The sequence below is a fragment of the Phyllopteryx taeniolatus genome, chromosome 16 (assembly GCF_024500385.1).
Source record: "Phyllopteryx taeniolatus isolate TA_2022b chromosome 16, UOR_Ptae_1.2, whole genome shotgun sequence".
Taxonomy (NCBI): domain Eukaryota; kingdom Metazoa; phylum Chordata; class Actinopteri; order Syngnathiformes; family Syngnathidae; genus Phyllopteryx; species Phyllopteryx taeniolatus.
In genome coordinates this window covers 9,296,910-9,321,344 of record NC_084517.1, presented here as the reverse complement: position 1 = coordinate 9,321,344, position 24,435 = coordinate 9,296,910, and the positions used below count along the sequence as shown (strand labels likewise).

The following is a 24,435-nucleotide window of genomic DNA, read 5'->3' as shown; positions in this document are numbered from 1 at the left end:
AAAAAAACGTAATTGTTGAAATTTTTGCTGATTTATTAAAAAAGAAAAACGGAAATATCACACAGTCATAAGTATTCAGACCCTTTGCTGTGACACTCATATTTAACTCGGGTGCTGTCCATTTCTTCTGATCGTCCTTAAGATCGTTCTACACCTTCATTGGAGTCCAGCTGTGTTTGATTATACTGATTGGACTTGATTAGGAAAGCCACACACCTGTCTATATAAGACTTTACAGCTCACAGTGCATGTCAGAGTAAATGAGAATCATGAGGTCAAGGGAACTGCCTGAAGAGCTCAGAGACAGAATTGTGGCAAGGCACAGATCTGGCCAAGGTTATAAAAACATTTCTGCTGCACTTAAGGTTCCTAAAATCACAGTGGCCTCCATATCCTTAAAAGGAAGACATTTGGGCTCAATCGGTATGGGCCAACACTCAAGGCTGCATTATCAGCATCGGATTGCAGTTCAGCCAAACTGAGCAATTGGGGGAGAAGAACCTTGGTGAGAAAGGTAAAGAAGAACCCAAAGATCACTGTGGCTGAGGTCCAGAGATGGAGATGGGAGAAAGTTCTAGAAAGTCAACCATCACTGCAGCCCTCCACTAGTCAGGGCTTTATGGCAGAGTAGCTCGACAGAAGCCTCTCCTCAGTCCAAGACACATGAAAGCCTGCATGGAGTTTGCTACAAAAAACACCTGAAGGACTCCAAGATGGTGAGAAATAAGATTCTCTGGTCTGATGAGACCAAGATAGAAATTGTTGGCCTTAATTCTAAGTGGCATGTGTGGAGAAAACCAGGCACTGCTCATCACCTGTCCAATACAGTCCCAACAGCGAAGCATGGTGGTGGCAGCATCATGCTGTGGGGGTGTTTTTCAGCTGCAAGGACAGGACGACTGGTTGCAATCGAAGGAAATATGAATGCGGCCAAGTACAGGGATATCCTGGACGATAACCTTCTCCAGAGTGCTCATAACCTCAGACTGGGCCGAAGGTTCACCTTCAAACAAGACACTGGCCCTAAGCATACAGCTAAAATACCGAAGGAGTGGCTTCAGAACAACTATTGAATGGCCCAGCCAGAGCCCTGACTTAAACCCAATTGAGCATCTCTGGAAAGACCTGAAAATGGCTGCTCACCAACATTCACCATCCAACCTGACATAACTGGAGAGGATCTGCAAGAAGGAATGGCAGATTATCCCCAAATCCAGGTGTGAAAAACTTGCATCATTTCCAAAAAGATTCATGGCTGTATTAGTTCAACAGGTGCTTCTACTAAATACTGAGCAAAGGGTCTGAATACTTATGGCTGTGTGATATTTCAGTTTTTCTTTTTTAATAAATCAGCACAAATTTCAGCAATTAAGTTTTTTTTCTGTCAATATGGGGTGCTGTGTGTACATTAATGAGGAAAAAAAATTAACTTGGATGATTGTAACAAATGTCTGCACTATAACAAAGAGTGACAAATTTAAGGGGGTCTGAAAACCTTCCGTACCCACTGCACATTAAAAATTAATCTCACTGGTTTGCGCCATGTAAATTTGACCTTGTCTTGGGTCGTATGCGGCTCTGGGCTTCTTTTGCGGAGACCAAGGTCCGCATTACGCCTTGCTGTTCAGAATGAAATGCTTTCTTTTTTTCTTGCCTTTTTTTCTCCTATTCGTCATTGCCATGTTCCCGCTCCAACCAAATAGCTCAGCTTCCAGCTCCAACTTTGCGTGCATAGTGACGTAAGCGCATTGTGCCACATTATCAGGCGTACCTTGAGCTTCCCAAGAAAATAAAAAGTTCATTGAGGTAGAGAAAATTTTTCAAGCATTTTTTTTAATCGCAATACTTGAAATACCAATGTAAGCTTTGTATCCCAAATAAAAACTCTTATGGTGACATCTGTTTGTTCGTAGCATAACATTACATTTCTTGTATATCACTGGAAGCTTCGTTTATTTTTGTTCTTTTTTCCCCAGTCCAATTAAATTTGAATTCAGTATTTCCCTTACTTTATTACTTCAAGCGCTGAATGTGTATGTGTGTGCTGCCCACACTGCCTTCTGGTACCTGATTTCTCCTGCTGTTTAAAGATTCCTGTTAAACTTTGAGCTGTAACTCAGGGAGAGTCACACCTGACTTTTGAACCGGCAGCGATAAGCTAAAAATCACCGCGTGTGAGTGTGTTTGTGCATGCATGCATGCTTCTTTTATTAGTCAATTTATTCTGTTAGGAACAGCCAAGTCACATTTCCTAAAAAAAGAGAACAGAGAAGGTTTTTTTATTCTCTTCCCATTTGTTCTTGTTAGCACACTATTTTCACCCCCTTAACATGACACTCACGTTAACTCTCCCTTTATGGTAAATCGACCACACACAAACCCTCCCACCATACACACGCCTCCTCCCCACGGCTGCCCCCAAACTGTCATATGTGATCCCATCTCCACCCACACACAGCAAAATGTCAATTCAGTGTTTTCCTCACACGAGGTCATCAGTAATGGACTGTCACAGTGTCATAAATAGGACTTGAAAGCATTTTTTTCAGAGCTGTTTCTTTTGCTCTAGTTTAAAAATAACTGTAGAAATGTCTTATCCGCAATTATCAGCAGAAGTAATTTAATCAGATGATTTAAAATAAGTCACAGAAAAGTGAAGCAACTCACAATAACAGTCCTACAGTAACGACCAACGACACTGGAAACTGGACTCTAAAAGAGTTTTAGTGTCAGCCGTTTTTTCCCCCATGAGAATATAATTTTGGAACCTAAAAACAATGTCAAAGTGGACATTTTTTTTAAAACATCACCATTATTTCCATTTCCATGTTAAGTATTCAGTCTATGCCCACATATGTCACAACCAGAAAAACAATGGCGGACCACAGTGCTGTCTCGGGTTTGCTTAAAAAGTACGAACGAAGACGTATACCTGCACTGCACCACTACTTAATCCAGCACATTATGTATTCAAAAGATTTTTTTTGTAGTAGCCAACTCCTACTGACCTAGTATTAGTGGTGGCAGTTGAATTTGAAGAAGTCTCTTCTAAAATGTTATAAAACCATTTAAAATATTCTGAGAAAAATTACCCAGCCCTGCAGATTTTTCAAACATAAATTGTATCACATTTAAACAATTAATTGGGTCAGTCTGAACATATTTAACTATAACTGAGACATTTTGTTGATTATGAAATAAATTGATCATGCCAAACCATGTGATCAAAAGCAATGCAATATGCGACTGCGTATCGTCACATAAATTTTAGTTACATAGCGTGACAAAACAATAGATGTTATCTCAAGGCATTTTGCATATGGAATAGGTCTAGAAGCATGCTCCTCACAAATTCAAGAAAACCAATTGAACGCCACATTAAAAGACACTGTACCGGGCAGCAAGGCAACAAAAAGTATTTACTGCTGTGTGCATTCTCGCTGCCTCTACAAACAAGTAACATGGTCATAATAACAGAAAAATACACAGAAATGACCAGGTAAAGAACAAAAAATTTGGACGGACAATATAAGAATGGGGTGGCACGGTGGATGAATGGTCTAGCGCATCTGCCTTACAGTTCTCCCCTGTGTGGAATTTGCATGTTCTCCCCGTGCCTGTGTGGGTTTTCTCTGGGTACTCCGGTTTCTTCCCACATTCCAAAAACATGCTTGATAGGTTAATTGAAGACTAAATTGTGTGTAGGTGTTAATGTGAGTACGAATGGTAATTTGTGTATATGTGCCCTGTGAATGGCTGGCGACCAGTTAAGGGTGTACCCCACCTCTCGCCCAAAGTCAGGTGAGATAGGTGCCACCACACCTGCGACCCTAGTCGAAATACAGTCAGAAATCGGTTCTTAAATTGAACTCTTTAAGAGCTATTTTTTGTCATTATTATATTTGTCAAAACAAATGTGACTTTAGTTGTACTAGGCATTAAAAATGATTAAGAAACTGAAGAAACAAGGTTGGTTGAATAATTTTTTCCATGACTGTATATGTTTTAAAAAACAAAATGAAACATGGCTCTGTGATTCAGGACTAATTGGTCGAAACCGAGGTGTCACATTCTGCAACAAAAAGGCATTGCTCTTGAAATGGAACTTCACACATGGAACTGTTGACAGCACATTTAAAATGGAGCTATATTGCAGCTGGACACAAACATTGACACTGTAGGTAGTAGTCGGTAGGTACCTAATGGAATGGATCAAGATGGATCTTTTATAAATTTGGCATTTATAACGTTGCTTTTTGCAGTGGTACGCGCTTTCCCTCCATTTTTACCAGGCTGTTGTCATTTGAATGTACCCTAAGGCCTGGTACACACAAGGATTTTTCAAATCTTAAAATCATTTGTATCTGTGACAGAACCCACACATAAAGATTTAAAAAATCAGGCATTTAACAGTTTTGATAGTAGTGTGACACACACAAAGATTCTGTTCCACTACAGATCAACAAACATGTCCTCTGAGGCAGAAATCTCGCGTGATCACATGTGATCTAACAAACCCAAAGAAGAAAGACATCCGGGTATGCGCCAATGTTATTCGAGTGTTTCCAAAGATTGCTGGAAGCGGGACTGTTGTAAAATGGCAATGACGTCTCAAAAAGACTTTCTTTGGAAAATACTTCTTGCCGTCTGGGGAACCCACATTTATACAAAACAACAACATTGGGAAAGGCATGTTTGTTTTTATTTACGGTCATTACCCTTTTTCTTGTTCCTTGCGCTTCTTGATTGGCTACATTCTGTTCCACATCACAATTCATGCCATCATGACTCTGCTTTCTCACTGCTGTTTATTATCTGTGCCACATTGACTGTCCAGCGAGTGCTGTACTTTCTCACTTCAGCGTTACACTTTTTTCGTTCCGCCAACATTACTTTATTATATTCAAAATATATTTTTGAAATTTCAGAATTGATTCTGGATCCTTTAATTATACATCTGGATGCATCAAAATAATCTACTTTTCCCCTAGCCCTATTCACTACCACGTGGCCTACTACCTTCCCAAGTTTATTTATTTATTATTTTTATTTTTTTGTTCTACCATAATATTAAATAATTATTGACATTTTGGAATCTATTCAGAATCATTTCCATAGAGTATGTATCTTGATGCATATAAGAATCCACTTTCCCCAGCACTACCCTGTACCATGTGGCCTACTACCCGCTCTTACTTTGAACCTGTCAGGATTTTGTTCTTTTGACTTTTTATGTGTGTAATATTTATGTTTTTAGTAGATTTTGTAAAACAGCTTGACAAGATGCCTTTAACTACCCCCTCTAATTTAACCAGCACCCCTCCTCTGTCCGCCCCACCACCCACCCATCACCCCCTTCACCATCTGTTGACCTCATGTTATTTTACCTTCCGCCACCATTTCTCTTTTTTCTTTCCTTCCACTCATTTGCTCCAGTAATTCTCAACTTCTTTCCTTCTCCTAAAATAGAGTGTTGGTGAGAGAGAATATAAACGAGAGACGCCCTTTAGTTTTGCCCCCAGAGCGTGTGCTGTTGATCCATGTTAGCACAGCCTGAAGCTCTGAACGTCAGCCTTCCAAAGCCCCTCCTCATGCACCAACTACATTTGGAAACTGACTGAGTGGAAGCCCTTCTCTAGTTTTAAGTTATATCCATCCATTTTCATGGAAAAATGCATAAATTGATTAGATAAAAGAGACATGTTCTTAAGCAGTACCATATGGCAAAAAGCATGAACGCACTGTTTATGTTTGAGAACCAGGTATTAAATTCAGCCACCACCACCATTCCCACAAACCCTCCCCCCACCCCTTAAGAAAATATAAATCACACCACATTCTTCTCGCATGACTCATTGTCTCCACTTCGCTACAGTCTCATTGCTTTCTAGTTCTCCCTTCTTTTTCCTGACTTTATCCCTGCATTCCTCCTCCTTCTCTTCTGTTTCTCTCTCTCTCTCTCTCTCTCTCTCTCTCTCTCTCTCTCTCTCTCTCTCTCTCCTTATTTTCATCCCCTTATTCTTTTTTCATCTTTCACTCGATCCATCCCCCATCCTTCCATCCATCCCGCTCCCTCCCTCCTTTCTCAACAGATTGATTCCAGATGTTGCTCTAACCCTCCTCCCGCCCTTCTGTGTTCACTCCCCTATTTTCTTTCCACTCTGCTCTGTCTGCTGCAAAACTGAACCACTATAATTTGGGTTCAGATTTAATTGGTATTGCGTTTTCACTCATTGCGTTTTTGTGGGTAGTGCGGCACCTACACCCTTGCAGCAGTATGGGAGCATTTCAGCTACCCAGTTGACGACAGGGATTGCGGAGTCTACAAGACTCAGGCTATTTGACATGAGTGTTTCAAAAACTTCCCCAAGTGACGGCCAATACATTGAACATGTTATTTTGCCTTCAAAAATACCATCCTGTCCAGTCTTCTCTGATAAATGTGCTTGTTATAATATTACATTATATATGTATATTATAAATGTAGTATTGTTACAGACAAATTGATCTATATATTATTGATAAAATATAAAAAAAAAAATGTAATAAAAAAAAAACCAACCATGGGTCAGAAATTGAGATATGAATCAAATCTTAACTTTTGTCTATCTTTACAATCCTAAAGGCCTCTTTATACTCCCGCGGTCGCGCGGCCGACAACGCCTGCATTGCATCACGTGACTGACGAATTGCCCCGCGCGGCCCCTCTGCGTAGCTTGACGCGCACGCGGCAAAAATAGTTGATGCGCGTCGAACGTTGCGGAGATCATCTCTCGTGATTGTTCTGTTTTAGTCACATGCTGTGATGACGTTCTCAGTGTGCCCCTTGGTTCTACATACCATCTACGCCGCCGGCTTCTTGATCAATTTTTCAGCATAATTACACGTATCATCTGGTCATCTAGGTCCATTTGTTCTCGCAGACACTGCTCCACGGTCGCCATTGTTGTTGCTTTGTTCCTTGTTACTGAAATGAAAGTAAAAACGGCTACCGGAAATGGCCCAAAAAATGCAGGGGAAACTCCACCCTGTGGTGTCCTAGCCAATACCAGCCGTAGCGACACCCCCGACTTGGAGATGAACTGCAGTACGTTTTCAAAACTGCGCGCTTGGGTTGCGCTCGAGTATAAAGGCAAACTACGTGAGGGACAGCCGCAGTGACGTCAGCGCAGTCGCCGTCCGCGCGAATATAAAGAAGCCTTAATAAATACATCTAGCCGACATATATTTGTATATTTGTACTGTATATGGTAGGGGTGTTACGATTTGATTCCTATCACGATTCGTGGTTGCCGATTTGATTGATGGACAATATTGCTTCATTTAGAACAATACGAAACGATTCAGTGGCTAGAAATTCCTGGATACTGAACAGTGCATGTGAAATTTCCCAGATTCCAGTTGTTTCTTGTAAGGAAATCCGGTAAAATTAATTAATGGATATAATAAACAAACAATAACTGATGGCAAATGCATACACACTTTGTTTTTAATAAAGTTCATCTCTTCAGATTGGATTAACAGTAGGTCTGCCTGCTAATTCTGATGTTAAAAATATCAGAACTAAATAATAATAATACAAATACAGCATTAATATAAGAAATAAAGTTTAACTAACATTTCTTCAGTTTAAATGAGCAGTGGGTGAACCTGCTCTGACTCTCATTTTAATAAAAAAACAGAAGTGTACTAATATTTAACAAAAGATCAAGTGTAAACTATTAAATTTTCGCATTTGATTGTACCTTATTTACTTCCGGTGCGTTTGACTTAGTGCGCCTGCGCAGTTGTACAGTACCCGCTGTAAGCCATAATGTATATAATACATAACATATCATGGACCCGTTCCGCGGAGAAGCGTCCCATGAGGAGAAGCTGCACGAATGTTCATGGCAGACTACGACCGCGGCAGATGAATTGAATAAAGTTATGCAAGATTCATTCAACACCGATCGTGGCAGAAGATTGACGAGAGTTGCCGCTAACTAGCAGCTAAGCTAACTAGCTCGTAGTCGACAAGTTGTTGCCAGTCAGCGTGCACAGAGGCCTGCTTAAACAGACCTTGGCCATGGTGAGGGCTCATGATGAAAGTAAGCCATTTTAAACCCACAAGAAGCGTTTTGACAACTGCTTTTTTTCTGGTGGGAAAATGCGCCCGACACCCGCTTTCCTATCTTGCGACCTAAAAAAACTGCAAACAGTACTTAAACAGGGGGCTATAGATAGTTTTCAAATAATCAAGTTGTATTTTATATTTGATTTGATCATCTCTCGGCAAAGACAGTATGAATATCGATTGGGGTTTTAGGAGCCGAGTCCGAACACCAGTAGTTATGTAAGTAGGGGTCGGTCGCTCTGGAAGTCCAACCATCAAATGTGTGTGCCACTCTTTCTGCCAACTTCAACGACTCCAAAATTGATGTCTTAACTCTGTGTCCAACTTTGGGACGGCGACGTCTAACGTGTTTTCGTGTTGGTAAGTTTTTCACACTGGATTTGGGGATCCTCTGCTATTCCTCCTTGCAGATCCTCTCCAGTTCTGTCAAGTTGGATGGTGAATGTTTCTGGACAGCCATTTTCAGGTCTCTCCAGAGATGCTCAATTGGGTTGAAGTCAGGGCTCTGGCTGGGCCATATAAGAAGAGCCACAGAGTTGTTCTGAAGCCATTCCTTCGTTATTTTAGCTGTGTGCTTAGGGTGTGGCCCAGTCTGAGGTCCTGAGCACTCTGGAGAATGTTTTAGTCCAGGATATCCCTGTACTTGTCCACATTCATCTTTCCTTCGATTGCAACCAGTCGTCCTGTCCATGCAGCTGAAAAACACCCCCACAGAATGATGCTGCCACCACCATGCTTCACTGTTGGGACCTTATTGGACAGGTGATGAGCAGTGCCTGGTTTTCTCCACACACACCGCTTAGAATTAAGGCCAAAAAGTTATATCTTGGCCTCATCAGACCAGATAATCTTATTTCCCACCATCTTGGAGTCCTTCGGATGTTTTTTAGTAAACTCCATGCGGGCTTTCATGTGTTTTGCACTGAGGAGAGGCTTCCGTCGGGCCACTCTGCCATAAAGCCCCGACTGGTGGAGGGCTGCAGTGATTAACTTCTAGAACTTTCTCCTGAACATTTGACCCGGGGTTCTTTATAACTAGTATCAATATCAAACTTATGACCTAAAAGGCAATGTGTGTGGAACTAACCCACTTGACTTAATATTCATTAATGTTTCAGATAAAAGTTGAATATAGCATTGTTAAAATTAAGTTAAGTGGCGAAAACCAATGACGAAGAACACGCATGAAGATGTGCTTGTGCCCAACTGCGGTGGCGTACAAAAGTGTTTAACTTTGTTAAAATAAAAGTTTCACGTCTTTCATGATGTAATATATTAATACAGTGTATACTGTAAATATGCTAATGCATATGGTGTTTAAAGTCTAGTTCAACTAGACCCACTAATGTTAGCATTGTGCAAAATACATGTCTTTAACCACCAGCTGTTTTTACAAAGTCACTGTGTTGTCCAATATGAGCCAGCCCATTCCCCTCTAAATGTGGCGCACCAAGGAGAGTGTTCCCCCTGGGGACAAGGCGTAAGGGGGTAAATTGGTTCCAGATGAAACAGGAAGTGGAGCGAGAGAGAGGACAAAGAAAAGGCTGTTTCATATGAGGCAGAGAGGACGGGTCTAAAATACAATCTTTTCCCCACTCTTTGCTCATACCTACCTTCACTCAGGGGACCAACCTTCTGGGACACACTTCAGGCAGTGGTAGGCATGAACCCCTTAGTTCCCCTGTATCTTAATTCTTCACCTTACGAAGACGACATAAACAATTATATGCTTCCAACTTTATGGGAACAGTTTTAGGGGGGCCCTTTTATGTTACAGCATGTGTAAAAGCCAGCTGTCCCAATTAGTTTTTTTTTGCCAATATTGTTTTTCTTACAGACAGAAAAAAACAAATGTGATGGCTGATGACTCTGTTTTATTGAAAAAGAAAAAAAGTCATACTCCTGTGTGGATGACTAAAGTATCGATCTACAGTGGATATCTACACTGTCCAGATGCCAGTGTTTTGTGACATAAAACAAAATAATCATAATAATATACGGTATTTTCCGAACCATAAGGCGCACCGGATTGTAAGGCGCAGTCTCAATTACGGGGTCTATTTCTGTACTTAAGCTATACATAAGGCGCACCGTATTATTCGGTAAAACAAGGTAACGGATGCAAAACAGTGAGTTTGGTTCAACTTTATTCTTCTACGTATTTAAAAATACACTCACATTATTTTTTTTATCAATCTTTTGTCACAAATCCATCGAAGTCCTCATCTTCTGTATCTGAATTGAACAGCTGGGCAATTTTGCCGTCAAACATGCCGGGTTCCCTCTCATCATTGTTGGAGTCAGTCTTGTTGCCGATGTTCAGCAATGATGCCGGCTTTCGCGAAAGCTCGGACAACAGTCAAAGCAGATACCTTGGCCCAGGCATCCACAATCCATTCACATATGGTGGCGTAACTCGCCCAGCGCTGCCTCCCAGTCTTAGTAAAGGTGTGTTCGCCGTCTCTCGTCCATCACTCCCACGCCGCTCGCAACTTCACTTTGAACGCCCTGTTTTCACCAATATCCAGCAGTTGGAGTTCTTTTGTTAATCCTCACGGAATGATAGCAAGCTCCGAATTAATTTACTTCACTTGGTTTTTCACACAGTAGCGGTGATATGGGCGCGCATGGAGTCTCCTGCTTCCTCCACTTCCGAAACATAGATTCATTGATTTTTTTAATTCTCTCGCGGCTGCTCTATTCCCATTTACAACCGCGTAACTGATAGCCTGTAGTCTGAATTGTGCCTCGTAAGCATGTCTCTTCGCTGATGCCGTCCTTAGCCAAACAAATTTTGTTTAGCAGCATACCGGTTGTACAGTATACCTACCAGAGGCGTGGCGGAGGTAATTGTACATACTGTACGTAGCTTTACGTAATGTTCTCTAATTGGTTTATCGCTGCCAGCGTTCATAGTGTACGTATTAGGTCCCTATGTCGGCGGGAAATAGTCCGGCAGTCAATGAAGCGGAGCGCTTACCGAAATCGCACAACATTTTTACAGATTTTGGAACTCAGTGCAACACATAAGGCGCACGGTCAATTTATGACGTCGGTTTTATGTGCGCCTTATAGTGCGGAAAATGCGGTATATAAATACATAGTTTCAAAACGTTTACAGCCATTATGATCTATAACTGCTAAGGTACGCATTAACAATATTCGGACCCCAAAGCACACCAAGAGTGATATACCAAGACTTTTATTAAACCATGGGAGCACTAGACAGTGGAAGATAAAAAACACAAATACAAATACCACAACGAAGAAAAGAAATGGACAACAAGACTGTCAATGCGAAAATCCCAGAAATAAACAATGGTAAAGTGGATGGACGCAGCAAAAAGGGAGACAAATGCCAAAAGGTAACATAAAACAGAACTAAGGGTAAATAGATATGAAACTAAAGCGCGATAATGTAACTTACTAAGAAACTGAATAGGATAACGGAGTAAATGCATACATTGATTCATTCATTCATAGTGCAAAATGATGCAAAGTTAAACTATGAAAATAAGAACGAGAAAAACAAGCCAACCAAACTAAAGACTCAACCTCAACTACACAAGTTTAGAGCGATAAGAACAAGAGACAGACAGAAATGAACAGAAGCTAAACTAAAGTTTAGCAAACAGAAACAGAATGATACTTACAGACGACCGAGAAACGGGGAAGGGATAACTAGAATGCTAACAAGGTAAAACACAACGGGAAACTGGTGGTGAGTAGGTAATTGTGTCCTTTGTCGCAATAAGTCCTGTAATTTTGGCATTTGTCCTAGTCCTGTAGCTTTGAACCTCACATACCGTAACTTCTCGTATATAATGCGCACCCATGTATAATACGCACCCCCAAAGTTGACCTAAAAATTATGGAAAACCCTTCTCCCTATGTGTAATGCATTTTCCCAATGCGTGATTTTGCTTCTACCCATATGATCAAAACATGAAGTATTATCTGTATTTTTCTAGGTGGCGGTGGCATATTAGAATGAAAGTGTACACCTTTCTCATTACCTCTAGGTGGCATATTGGAATGAAAGTGTATAGCTCTTTCATAACCTCTAGATGGCGGCATACATTTATATAATGTGAAAGTTTGTGAAAGGCTGCCATCCGCCTGGGTCACCCGCTCTGGCTGCTGGTGGGGGTGGCATTGGCGGTGTTTGGGTTGGGGAGGCTGGCTGGGTGGGTGGCATTGGGTCCCTGCGGCCCCACTGGGTGGTCGGTTGTCGGGGCGCCTCGGTGGGTCCGGCGGACCGCCCTGGGTCCATCGGTATGGGACCTGTCCCGTCCGCCGGACTGCTCTCGGTCGGACCCCTGGGCCTGATCCTGCCCCTCGATTGTTTGGGTGGGGTCCTCAGCCGCAGCGGTGCGGCCACAGCAGTTACAGGACACTTCTGTCAGTCTTTATGCATGTAAAACGGTATCAATTCACTTGCATGTATGCGCAGACACACACCCCTAGGACTCTTTCACTGGTTGTGGCGTCACGCACTTACTGCGACAAATAACTCATGAATATGCAAATCGCTTGTGCATCCCCCTCCCTTATACTCTCGTCCTGTAGATTTTTATAATTGACATAATTAATGCCACCACACTTCAGTTGTACTGTCGGGATCACAACCCTTGTCCTTAATGCTGCTTCTCCTGTCCTTGTCCTGTTCTGTCTTGTCCTGTCCTTCCCTCACAGGGTGTAGCACTACAGCCCCATGCAACACTCATATTTAATGTTTCATTGTTGTAGATAATGTAATCATTTACTTCTCTCATCCTGTTTACAATTAGTGCTTTGTCTTTGTTTCTCTCTCCCTTCTAGAAACTTTGTTCTGTTCAACTGATCAAGTCTGATTCTCAATAAACCTCAATTATAATACCACAGCGGAAGCTTAAAACTCCACTGTGACACAGTAAAACTGTTCCGGCATAAAAGGGTTACAGATTTTCCATTCTGCTTGACCTAACAGCCGAATAGGACAAAATAAATAAATAAATATTTTTTTTTTCCCCATTTTCCCCTATACCTATGTATAATGCACAATATTGACTTTTGACATTTTTGGGGTGTGGGGGGGTTGGGGGTGTGTGCATTATACACAAGAAATTACAGTATTTGCCTTTGCAAAAACTACCGACTGCACTATCCCCCATTCATAGAGCTATGTGAGAACATGCATTTTTTTTTTTTTGCCTCCCAACCACCTCAATGACATTCTCGTTTTTTCTCTTTGTCTTCCTCATCTCCTTTAGGAGGTCATGTTTTCTCTGCAAGGCATGCCAGCAGGCAGTACTGTGCTCATGTCTTCTCCCTGTCTGCTGTCAAAATATCAGCGTTTAGTTAACTTTCACCCATTGTTCCAGTCCCGCTTTACTGCCCCCCACTTTTGTTCCCCTTTGCCTCTTCCTCAACTCATTCTGCAGCAAACAATAGTTTCTGTAACCAGGACAAAATAACACCACAATGATAGTCAGAGAGAAAAGAGGGGACAAGGGACAGAAATAATCTAATTAAAATTAATTACCAAACAAAAACAACAACTCAGCACTGGTTGCTGGGGCAAGTTTTGACTGATTTAGAGGAGTAAGTAAGTGCCTCTCTGTTTTGAGAGTAGCACTTCATTGGTGCAGGATGTAAAATGTTTGTAAGCTGCATTGTTTAACAGGCTGTTAACTCTGTGTTCCTACCATTTAATTTTGTGTGCATTTCTTGGTATTGACAAAAATTAATCTGATGTCTGCATATTGTTTTAAAAATATTGAAACCTTTATTTTTTTGCATCAATGAAAACTGACTCAAAGAAGCATTATTCCAAAAATCTCAATACAAAACCCCCAAAAAATAATACCTCCTTTTTCCGGAGAACAGTTGTAATTTAAACGTTGTCTGTCATTATACATCCGCTTACATACCACTTGCACTCTTTCCCCTCTTATTGTCTCTTTCAGAACAATGAGCCGTTAAATCCTGGTTTCCATGGATACACACCTCACAATCAGGTAAGAGAATAGTGAATTCTTGCAAAGATTTATGGCAACACACAAATTGTTCTAAGAGGACATTCAGAATTTCATTTGCAATATCTCAAAATAATTATTTCCAAACAGCAGATCCTTCTGACTAGAGATCTGTTACACAAGTAAAGAGTAGAGCACTTTTATTAAAAGGCAGGTAGTACTAGTGCTTGAATAGTTAGTTTGTGAGGCAAGTCATCTATTTAGTTATATAGAGAAGCAGGATTTGCTATGTAACTCTGCCAGGTGCTCTTTAATTTCCCGTCTGCGTCATCCATTGGTAGCTCATGAAAAAAAAGCCTCCTGGAGGAAAGGATGAAAGAACCTGGTTGCGATTGAGCTCCACTTTCAAAGGCCTGACACTCAGAAAGCAGACAGCAATTCTGTTATCTGCGTTCGAGTAAGCTCTCCACCCTCCACATGCAATACTGTTTCATATTGTTTCTATTCCGCTCTTCAATTCTTTTTAAGTATTTCCCCCATGAATATTGCTTGCGGTAATGAGTGCCTTATGTGCAGCCTTGTGTGTCTTATGTGCAGCGTTGTGGAAGACTGTCTGGCAATTTTCTTATCACTTATGTGCAGCAGTACACTTTCGGCAGCTCAGCCCACCGGCTCGGTGCTTGAGCACAGGATGAATCTGTGTGTGCATTTGCAATTTCTATTTTGGTGCACTAATGACAAAGCTTGTATGTTCCCACCTTTAGTTCTGCCTGTGCAAGCACATTTTTTTCTCTTATGTCTTTGGGATGTAGCTTTCTGGCGGTGCCACAGGAGGGAAGTGTTGGTCTGTGAGTCGCTTCTTCCCCACAGGCTTACTCCTCGCAGCCCAACATGAGAAATTTCCTCCTCCCATATGTGTATTTTTCTCCTCGTCCCCTCCTCATCCTTCTCTGCACTTGGCATCTCCTTTCTTGGGAATACAGCACTCTTAGATCCCATCGCAGGAGCTTAAAGAGGGTACGCTTGGAAGAATTTAACTGTCAAGTTCAAACTCAGCGTTATGTATTTTATATCCTCCCCGTCTTCATTTCCCTTCTACCAAGCATTCTTTCAAGTTTTTTTGTGTTCTATCAGGTGAACAAAAGTTGAATATTGAAATGATAAAAGGCAAGTGTGGGAGGGAGTGTGGAGGTAAAGAAGAAACAGAAGCAACTTATTAAGATGGCTTTCGTGCTTAGAGCCACCCATCATGCAAATGTTGTTCAGCCATTAGCGTCAGTTGCGTTTTTTGTTTTGTTTTTTTGTTTTACTTGTTTTTGCTTGCTCATCCTAGGCAACATTCTTTTTTTAATCTTTACAGCTCTCCTCACTCGAATTTCTCCATCCCAGAACAATCTAACTCTTCCTAGTATTGTGACGTTGTAAAGAAATACTGTATTTAATATCCATCCATCCATTTTCAACACCGCTTATCCCGGTTAGGGTTGAGGGGCGCTGGAGCCTATCCCAGCTGACTTCGGGCGAAAGGCGGACTACACCCTGAACTGGTCGGCAGTCAGCCGCAGGGCACATATAGACACGGACAACCATTCGCACTCACATTCACACCGCCACTGAGTGGGAACTGAACCCACGCTGCCCGCACCACAGTCAGGCGAGTGTACCACTTCACCATCAGTGACCCTGTCTTTAATAATTTTAGCTTTATTTTTATTGTATTGTTTATTTTTGCTATCCAGTTTTCCATTTTTATATTTTTTTTAAAGCTTCATACCCTTGATATTTCTTACTAGCAATGTACACAACATTTTGGGAGTTACACGTTTAATTTATTAATTTTGTGTTTTAGGGCCAGTCAGGAAGCAACTTTGGTTAGAGAAATAGCTAATCGACTTAGATTCTGTCATGTCTGGTACAAAAAAAACAAATGTTTAAATTAAAATACTAAAAAAAAATTTTTACAGTACATGTTTGTTGTTCTGTTACCACTTTCTAGATGGGGGGCAGGAGGTAATTTATACTGATCCAAATGTTTACAGCTCTGTTGTTTTATGAAGGATTTGGGTTATGACTGCTCATTTAATCTGCACACTCCTGTACACAAACTCCTTGTTAAAATGCAAATGTAGTAAACCAAGGCCTGCCTTACTGGATTAACTAGTTCTTTGTTTCCCAACATTTATGGAGTCATTGCGCCCATTGTACATTCAGAAAATCTCATAACACACCACCAAGCAAAAAGTATGAAAACTGAAATAATGATGATCTTCATTTTTCAATTTACTCACAAATTGACTTACTCTGTGTGAAATATGGGCCTTTTTTTAGTTGAACAGTTCATTTTAGACTTTACACCGATCTGATAGGCTTTGTCATAATTCACCGGCATTGATCGGCTCCACAAAAGACATTTACTCCACACCATCGTGTACAGTATATTTGAATCCCAAAGCTAGTTTATTTTTAGCCTTGTCGCGTGTCTTTTGACGTAGTACTGTAAATATCTGACACCAATAGTTCTTTTTTTTTTTTATTATTTATTTATTTATTTATTTATTTTAAACGTCGGCGGTGTGGGACAGACAACACGTCTGAGACAGACAAAACATAATGCCTGGATCAGACTACAAAACAAATTTGGTCTTTCATGTCAGACTACTGCAATAAAATCAGAATCAGAATCAGCTTTATTTGCCAAGTATGTCCAAAACACACAAGGAATTTGTCTCCGGTAGTTGGAGCCGCTCTAGTACAACAGACAGTCAATTTACAGAACACTTGGGAGACATAAAGACATTGACAAAAAACAACAACAAACAACAATTGTGCAAAAAGATGCAGAGTCCTCAGTTCGAATGGCTAATATCGCAATAGTCCGGTGCAATGACCATTGTGCAAAGGGCACTGAGACTTCAAGGAGTGTATGCGGTTTAAAGTGACGAGTACTGCAATAATCTGGGACAATGGTTGTGCAAATGTTACAGATACTCCTCAATCAGTGTGCAAATGGAGCAGATGCTACTCTGGCATGAGTGGCCACTATATGCAAATAGTGCAGCACGGCGAGACAACTACAGTGAGTGCACGAGTAATACATAATACAGAAATGTGACAACGAACTCAAGTCAAAAAATTGCCAGCTTGTTGTAATGGAATTGTAAGTTAGCTGTTCAAGAAGTTGATTGCAAGAGGGAAGAAGCTGTTGGAATGTCTACTAGTTCTAGTTTGCATTGATCAGTAGCGCCTACCTGAGGGAAGGAGCTGGAAGAGCTGGTGACCAGGGTGGGGAGGGTCCGAGAGGATTTTGCACGCCCTTGTCTTAGTTCTGGCAGCGTGCAAGTCCTCAAGGGTGGGTAGGGGGGTACCGACAATCCTTTCAGCAGTTTTGATTGTCCGTTGCAGTCGGAGTTTGTCCTTTTTTGTAGCAGCACCAAACCAGACTGTGATGGAAGAACACAGGACTGATTCGATGACCGCTGTGTAGAACTGTCTCAGCAGCTCCGGTGGCAGGCCATGCTTTCTCAGAAGCCGCAGGAAGTACATCCTCTGCTGGGCCTTTTTGAGGACGGAGTTGATGTTGGTCGCCCACAAATATTTGCATTCGTCTTTTAAGATCACAGGGCTTCCATCCATTTTCTTTACCGCTTATCCTCACTAAGGGCTTTATCTTGTCAACTCAAACGCGACCGGATACACTCGTTACCATGGCGACGACAGCGCGACACATGTATTATAAGAACAAAATGGGGGAAAACGTGTGGTTGTGGTCACCGGTGCTCGGGAGAAGACTTTAATTCAAGGATTCCTTGAGGTATGTTCACATACCATATTTTCACGACCATAAGGCGCACTTAAAAGTCTTAAATTTTCTCCAAAATGGACAGGGCGCCTTATAATGCGGCACGCCTTATGTGTGCACCGAGTTCCAAAATCTGTAAATGTTGTGTGACTTTGATGAGCGCTCCGCTTGACTGACTAGGAGCATTTCCTGCCGACACGCTGCTTATATAGAGGAAAGGCAGACTTGACTGAGGAAAGCATGCGGACGTTAAAGGGGGAAGGGTGCGCGTGAAAGAGGACGATAAAGCCACGCCCCCAGTAGGGATATAGCGCCAGTATGTGCATTGTGCAAAACAACATCGGTTTGGCTAAGGACCTCCAAAAATGACACCTACAAAGAGACACACTTACGAAGCACAGTTTAAACTGCAAGCTGTCAGTTACGCGGAGGAACATGGGAATCGAGCAGCCGCGAGAGAATTCAAGATCAACGTATCCATGGTTCGCAAGTGGAGGAAGCAGGAAAACGAGCTTCGCCAAGTCAAGAAGACGAAGCTGAGTTTCCACGGAAACAAGGCGAGCTGGCCCGAGTTGGAAGACCAACTCGAGCAATGGATTAATGATCAAATAACGGCCGTGAGAAGCGTCTCTAGAGTCACCATTCGACTGAGGGCAATAACGCTTGCAGAAGAAATGAAAATCAACATTTTCAAGGAGGTCCGTCTTGGTGCTTTCGTTTTATGAAACGACGCCATCTATCCATCTATCGCCGGGCGAGTTACGCCACCATATGTGAATGGATTGTGGATGCCTGGGCTAAGGTATCTGCTTTGACTGTTGTCCAAGCTTTTGCGAAAGCCGGCATCATTGCTGAACAGCCCCCCGGCAACTGACTCTGACAATGACATGCATGCTACCGTATGTTTTAAGCTAGCGTATGTTTTACCATGCCTGCGCCCAATAATATGCCTTATGTATGTGTTAAATACAGAAATAGACCCCGTAACTGAGACTGCGCCTTTTAATACGGTGCACCTTATGGTCGTGAAAATACGGTACTTTTAATACGAGACTGCTCGCAACCGGGCAACAAAACGTTATGTAGCCTAGCAAGCTAATCCTAGCACTAACAGTTGTACGTAAACATGCCGGCGTTATGTCGAATCATGCTCTAAAGTTTCAGTGTGTGTGTGAAGTAATTTAATTACAATAAGGTAATTCAATTACATTAAGTTAGCACCCATTATTTCTGTCATATTGTAATGTTGGTTTGAGCTGACTGATTAGAATACATGACCTGACTAGAGAATACTTTTGAAGATTCTCAGTATAGAGTACACCAGTAAATACAGTATATGAACAAGTCATTTAAAGAGACACATTGCTCCATCTTGTGATCGGATCGGTGATTGGTTATCGTTATTTTAAACTTGCTGAAATCATCCTGATCATGTAAAGCCAAGTTCATTGACACATAGGAAGCCATGACTTATTCTTTTCTATGAATAGGAACAGGAGAATACACAGGTTTATTGTACCCTTTGCCATCAAGTGGGAGAGCACCCAATTGTTCTGCCTGTCAGACACCATTGGCATTGATAAAGGAACAAAGATATATTTGAAATTAATAAATAATAATCTTGAGACAAATTAAGTGAAATTGGATAATTTCCTGCGGCACTGAGGATCTCGCATGGTAAATTAGTGTGCCACGGCACCCTCTTGGGAGTCACTGACTGAGCTACTTCACCGCAAAGTATATGCTGGATGTCAATATATAGTATTTTCCCATCTTATATGATATAGTGGTCATGAAAGTTATTAGCGAGTTCAGGTTTATTTTTAAATTAAAGTACAGCCTATTTATTATCTATGGATGGTGTTTTGGAGGAAAGCCTTTGTGTGAGTTAGCTGTTGCGTTTCTCTCTATTCTGTGTGCCAACCAAGGTTCAGTAGCATATGATCACAGCACATCTGTGTGTAAATAATGAGCATGTGTTTGTGTGTGTTTATCGCAAAATTCAGTATGTGTACTTAATCTTCAGATTATCCCTCATTCATCCTCTCATCCCCCTCATTTACAGCCCTAATCCTGTCATCCCTCGCTCTTTCTTTTCACTCAGCCTTTATCCATTTATCTCTTCATCCTGTTATCTGTTACTGACATCCACGGCCCTGTTGTCCTTGCCCCCACTCCGGACAACTCCCTCCCAACACTCCTTTTCCCCACCACCTCCTACTCTGATCCTGCCCTTCCTCCATCCCTCTGGACTCAGTTCCAGCCAGACTCAGCAGATGTCTGAAAGCTTGGCATCAAGGCTGCTATCCGCAGTGCTCCATCTCTTTTGCATATGGAAGTGCGGTTCAGAAACCTGCTCTCTCATTTCTGCAACAATACAGTGTTTTGACATGTGGAGCTGCATCTAGAATAACGATGAATTGCAGTATGATAAAGATTGTCAGGTTGGGGCTTAGAGATGTGGTATTTTCTCATTTTTGCAAGACTCCCATCTGTGTTTTGAAGGCAGCTGCTGCAGAGGATGGAGAGCTTGGAGCCTACCCACACAGCTAGGTCTTTTCAGACTGCCCTAACAGCTAGCTACTGCTGGTTTTTGGAGCCAATGAGCTGTCATGCAATAAATAAATCATCTAAAAAAGCTGCAATGCAGTGGGGGTCGCCTTCTGTACTCGCACACTGCCAGTATAAAATGAAGAAAGCCTTTTCTTCCTTCCTGCTTTCTCCTCACCAGGGGATTGAGAAGACTGCAGTGAATCCTTTCTGAATCCAACCCAGTGAAGATTTATCTGGCCACATGATTACTCTGATCGCTCAGACACTGAGGCTGAGAAGGAGGTGAAGTTTAAAAGAGAGGCGGGAACAAGAGGAAGCAGAGGGAAGAGCAGGATGTGTAACGTGAGCAAGTGAATTATAGACAGACACAGCAAAGAGGGGAGAGAGCAATTGGAGGAGAGGAGAGACTGGCTGTCAGGAGGGGAGAGACACTAAGGCCTGAAGGGATCAGAGCAGCAGAGCCGGCTGGTGAGACGAAGAAAAAGAGGCAGACCGTGACGGGCAGTCGAGGCTTGTGTTTGGAAGAAGCAACACAGCCAAGGCAAGGAGGAGTGGACGAGGGAGAATTTGAATGTGCAGGACTGACGTGGACTGAAGCCATTGTCAGCTCATGGTCCTGGAGCCCAGGCGGAGGAGCAGTGGGGGTGGTAGAGACGGACAAGGAAGGGGAGACGAGAGGGACCGTGAAAGTGGAGAGCTGGTCAAGAGTTGTTGTGCCAGTTCAGAAAATGATGGGGCTGTACTACCCAACCACACTGCTGGTAAGTTCTTTAACACAGCCCAGTAACTTGGTGCTTGGTGTTGAGACCGAATGTAGGAAAAAAAAAAAAAAGAATGTTCATTAGTTGTATCTAAAGTGATTTCACATGGCTCTCTATCTAAGGCAATGAAAATAGTAATATGGTGTAAAGATGCAATTGTCTGATGTATAAAGTCACATTCTATGCTGCACAAGGAGCTACTCTCATGTTTGATTTTCTGTAACGTTGTCACTGCTTAATGAGCCTTATATTGCACCCATCCGTCCCCCCCACCCCTTTTCAGCAACTGTTTTAGCTTTTTATTCTTATAAAACCCCTTCTAGGGATGGGTGTTGCAAATTAGCATTCGCTACAAACACTGTTACCTTCATGGGATGCCTGCTCTTGGTTATTGTTTTTTTTTTTGTATTGATCTCTAATAAATAAACCTAAACCAAACCAAAGATTACAGAAGAGCCTGGCTCTATTTTTATTTAGCAACATTGTCGCATTCAATGTGTATACAGTTGATTGCAGTTGCTGCTATAAATGTCTGTGTGTCTGTGCTCCATAGCAGATAGACAGCCAGGGGATTAGAGCTGTTTTATGGCTCTGTTTTAGCGTGTCCTCTTCTCTTGTTTGGGGTTCTTTACAGGCCCTGTGTAGGGTTAATTGAGGTACCAAAATTTGCTAATAACCTATGGTGACAATCATGCACAAGCATGGTATGACTGTGTCATGTGATGTCATGTGCCTCCATTCTTGTTAAGCAATCCGACATTGTCAACAAAGATGTCTATGCAGTTTAAGATCTTATGTCCTTGGATTGATGCTGACTGGTGCAAAGGCTCTGTTGTTGTGGCACACATTTTCATTGCAGAGAACACGCATACAGTGTACCATCTGAGAGGTTACAACAGCTCTCCTCTGCAACTGTAGGTTAAAACATTTTCAGTCACCTTCCTTTTAGAAATTCTTGCCCTGTTGTATTTCATTTTGAGACGCCACCTCATACTGTATGTCAATGCTTTTGTTCATGAATGTTTTTCTCTTTTTCTTTAAATTTTTTACCTCCTTGTCACATACTATGTCATAGTTTTTCTGTTTTGTTTCCTTGCACACTCCACTATTTTTCTTCCCCATAGGCCATTGCAGCTGAAGGCTAAACACTTTTTTGCCCTTTAAATGTCCAATGAGGGAAGGATCCCGTCCCCATATAACAAAACATACCTCATTTTGAAATACCGCTGCTTATTTTAGGGGACACCTACAGTCTATGTTGTGTATACTTGGGGTAAGAGTTACTATTAAGTCATTAGTTTCACCAAATGAGTGTCTGTGCTTGTAGTCAAGTTAGTAGTCAATTGTGCAGTCTTTAAGTGCTTTCAATCGATTCCTGCAAGTCTCACATTGATTTTGTGATTGTCATATCTACCAGAAGAAAACACTAAACACATCTTCTTTACATTTAGTTTGGTTGATCGACATGGCCTTATCAGATAAATTGAATCTGTGATGCCTAACTAGTGAGTGAAAAGGCTGTAGGTAACAGGTTGAAATACACTCAGCAGGAACAGGTGAAGGATCCTGGTGTTCTGTGGAACTGAAGATCAGACTGGACATGTTTGTTATCCATTAGTTACTGATGGAAATTCTGGTACTGTATTGAAAGACTGGATGGTTTCCGTGTCCCAATATAATTAGACAAGACTTGCTAGTCACATACAACTTTGGAATTTCAATGGGATATTCACCCAGGTGTGCTACCCTCAGTGTTATTTACTGAAGAGTACAAGGCCTTTACTGTCCATACTGCCCAAAGCCTCATTTCCAGAAAGCAGTTTGGTTACAAACTACTATACATATTTTATTGCATTTCCCTTGTCAAGTGTCCATCCTAGCTTTCAGTACTCCTTTGTCAGGCTAAGCTTCAGTACATATAGTGCAAAGGGTGTCAAACTAATTTTTGTCATGGGGCACATTGTTGGTGCGGCTTCCCTCAGCGGGCCATTCTGCCTGTGAAACCATATATTTGTAAATCTCATCATAGTATTCAGTGGTGACTGGTCAATAGAGGGCACTAGGGAGCCACCACCCCACTGCAACTGATTCGGTTTGAAATGTTAAATCATGAAAATGAAAGTAAAATACTATGAAAATATTACAAATTATATGGATATCTATTTTTTTAGACAAGTAGGATGAATAGTATACAGTTGATGGTGAGTAAAATTTGTTTATCTCTGGTTGTCTCTTTTTCTGAGGCAACTTCTGGTTTAGGGCGCATTGATGTTTTCCCATTGACTCTTGTTCAATGCTTGACATGCACAAATACAAAACAATGTTTAACAGGCTTACTGTTAAACCCTCTCACCCCCCCATTAAGTTACTGTAAAAAGGGGTTTGGTAACAACAAAAAATCCTTGCAATATCTCAAAGCTGTTAGTCATTCATTATTTATTAAATAGGAAAATTTGAAATAAAAAAAAAAAATGAGTAAGACTCATGGGAGTTGACGCAAATGATTTACTTTCGTGGGCCACATAGAATAATGTGGAGGCCCCGATTTGGCCCTTGGGCCTTGAGTTTGACACCTGTGATATAGAGGAACAAGATAAACACATTTGTCGACAGCTAATTGACAGCCTTCTATGTTTCAATAGAATGCATTGATTGAGAAGACCTTTTAGTTCACAGCCAATCATAATACCCACATGCACTAGCAGTTCTTCATCACTAGAGAAGTATATTGGTTGAATCACATTTTGCCAAACATTGTCATTTACAGCACTCACAAATATCTTATGAGTATAATGATAAATGAAGAGTTGCTCCTTCTTTTTATTGAAAAAAAAGTTGTAAAAGCTTGAACTCTTAAGTGTCTGTTGAAATGTTGTCAGCATTTTGTTTATTCATATTTTTGTCTTTGTGTCTGAATTATTCATTTCTTCATTCATTAATTCATACATACATACATTCATTCATTCAGTATAACAGATGCAACTATAATTACTTTAAAAAAATCTGCTCTTAAATTTTTGTTGACTTGGCTTGCTTACCCTTTTCAGTCATATTTAGCATTTTTTGAATTATTGATTCTTTGTTTACATATTACTCTGTTGTAGAGGAAAATTAATTTTGCCTTGTGTTCAAGAGGGCAGTAACTGTGGTACAGTATGTATGATGCTGATAAATTTTGTCATCATTGTGTACTGTTCTGATACAGTAGATTGTAATTGCAGTGTGTGTTTGCTTGTAAGTGGGAGTTTT

General features: G+C 41.4%; 1 protein-coding gene across 10 annotated transcripts in view; it reads left to right on the top strand.

The window, feature by feature from the left end:
* LOC133466346 (RNA binding protein fox-1 homolog 2-like) overlaps positions 1 to 24,435 on the top strand; it is a 66,749-nt gene that overhangs the window by 9,705 nt on the left and 32,609 nt on the right. For 8 of the 10 annotated variants that reach the window (XR_009784922.1, XR_009784923.1, XM_061749942.1 and 5 more), the window contains exon 2: positions 14,065 to 14,115. The exons of 1 other annotated variant lie outside the window; for it this stretch is intronic. Coding sequence is in view for 7 of the 9 variants with exons in the window: in XM_061749942.1 (XP_061605926.1) it covers positions 14,065 to 14,115 (51 nt within the window). In the remaining 2 variants the exon portion in view is untranslated. Of the gene's footprint in view, positions 1 to 14,064; positions 14,116 to 20,603; positions 21,187 to 24,435 lie in introns of those variants that run through there. One more of the 10 variants, XM_061749943.1, reaches the window with a different exon arrangement.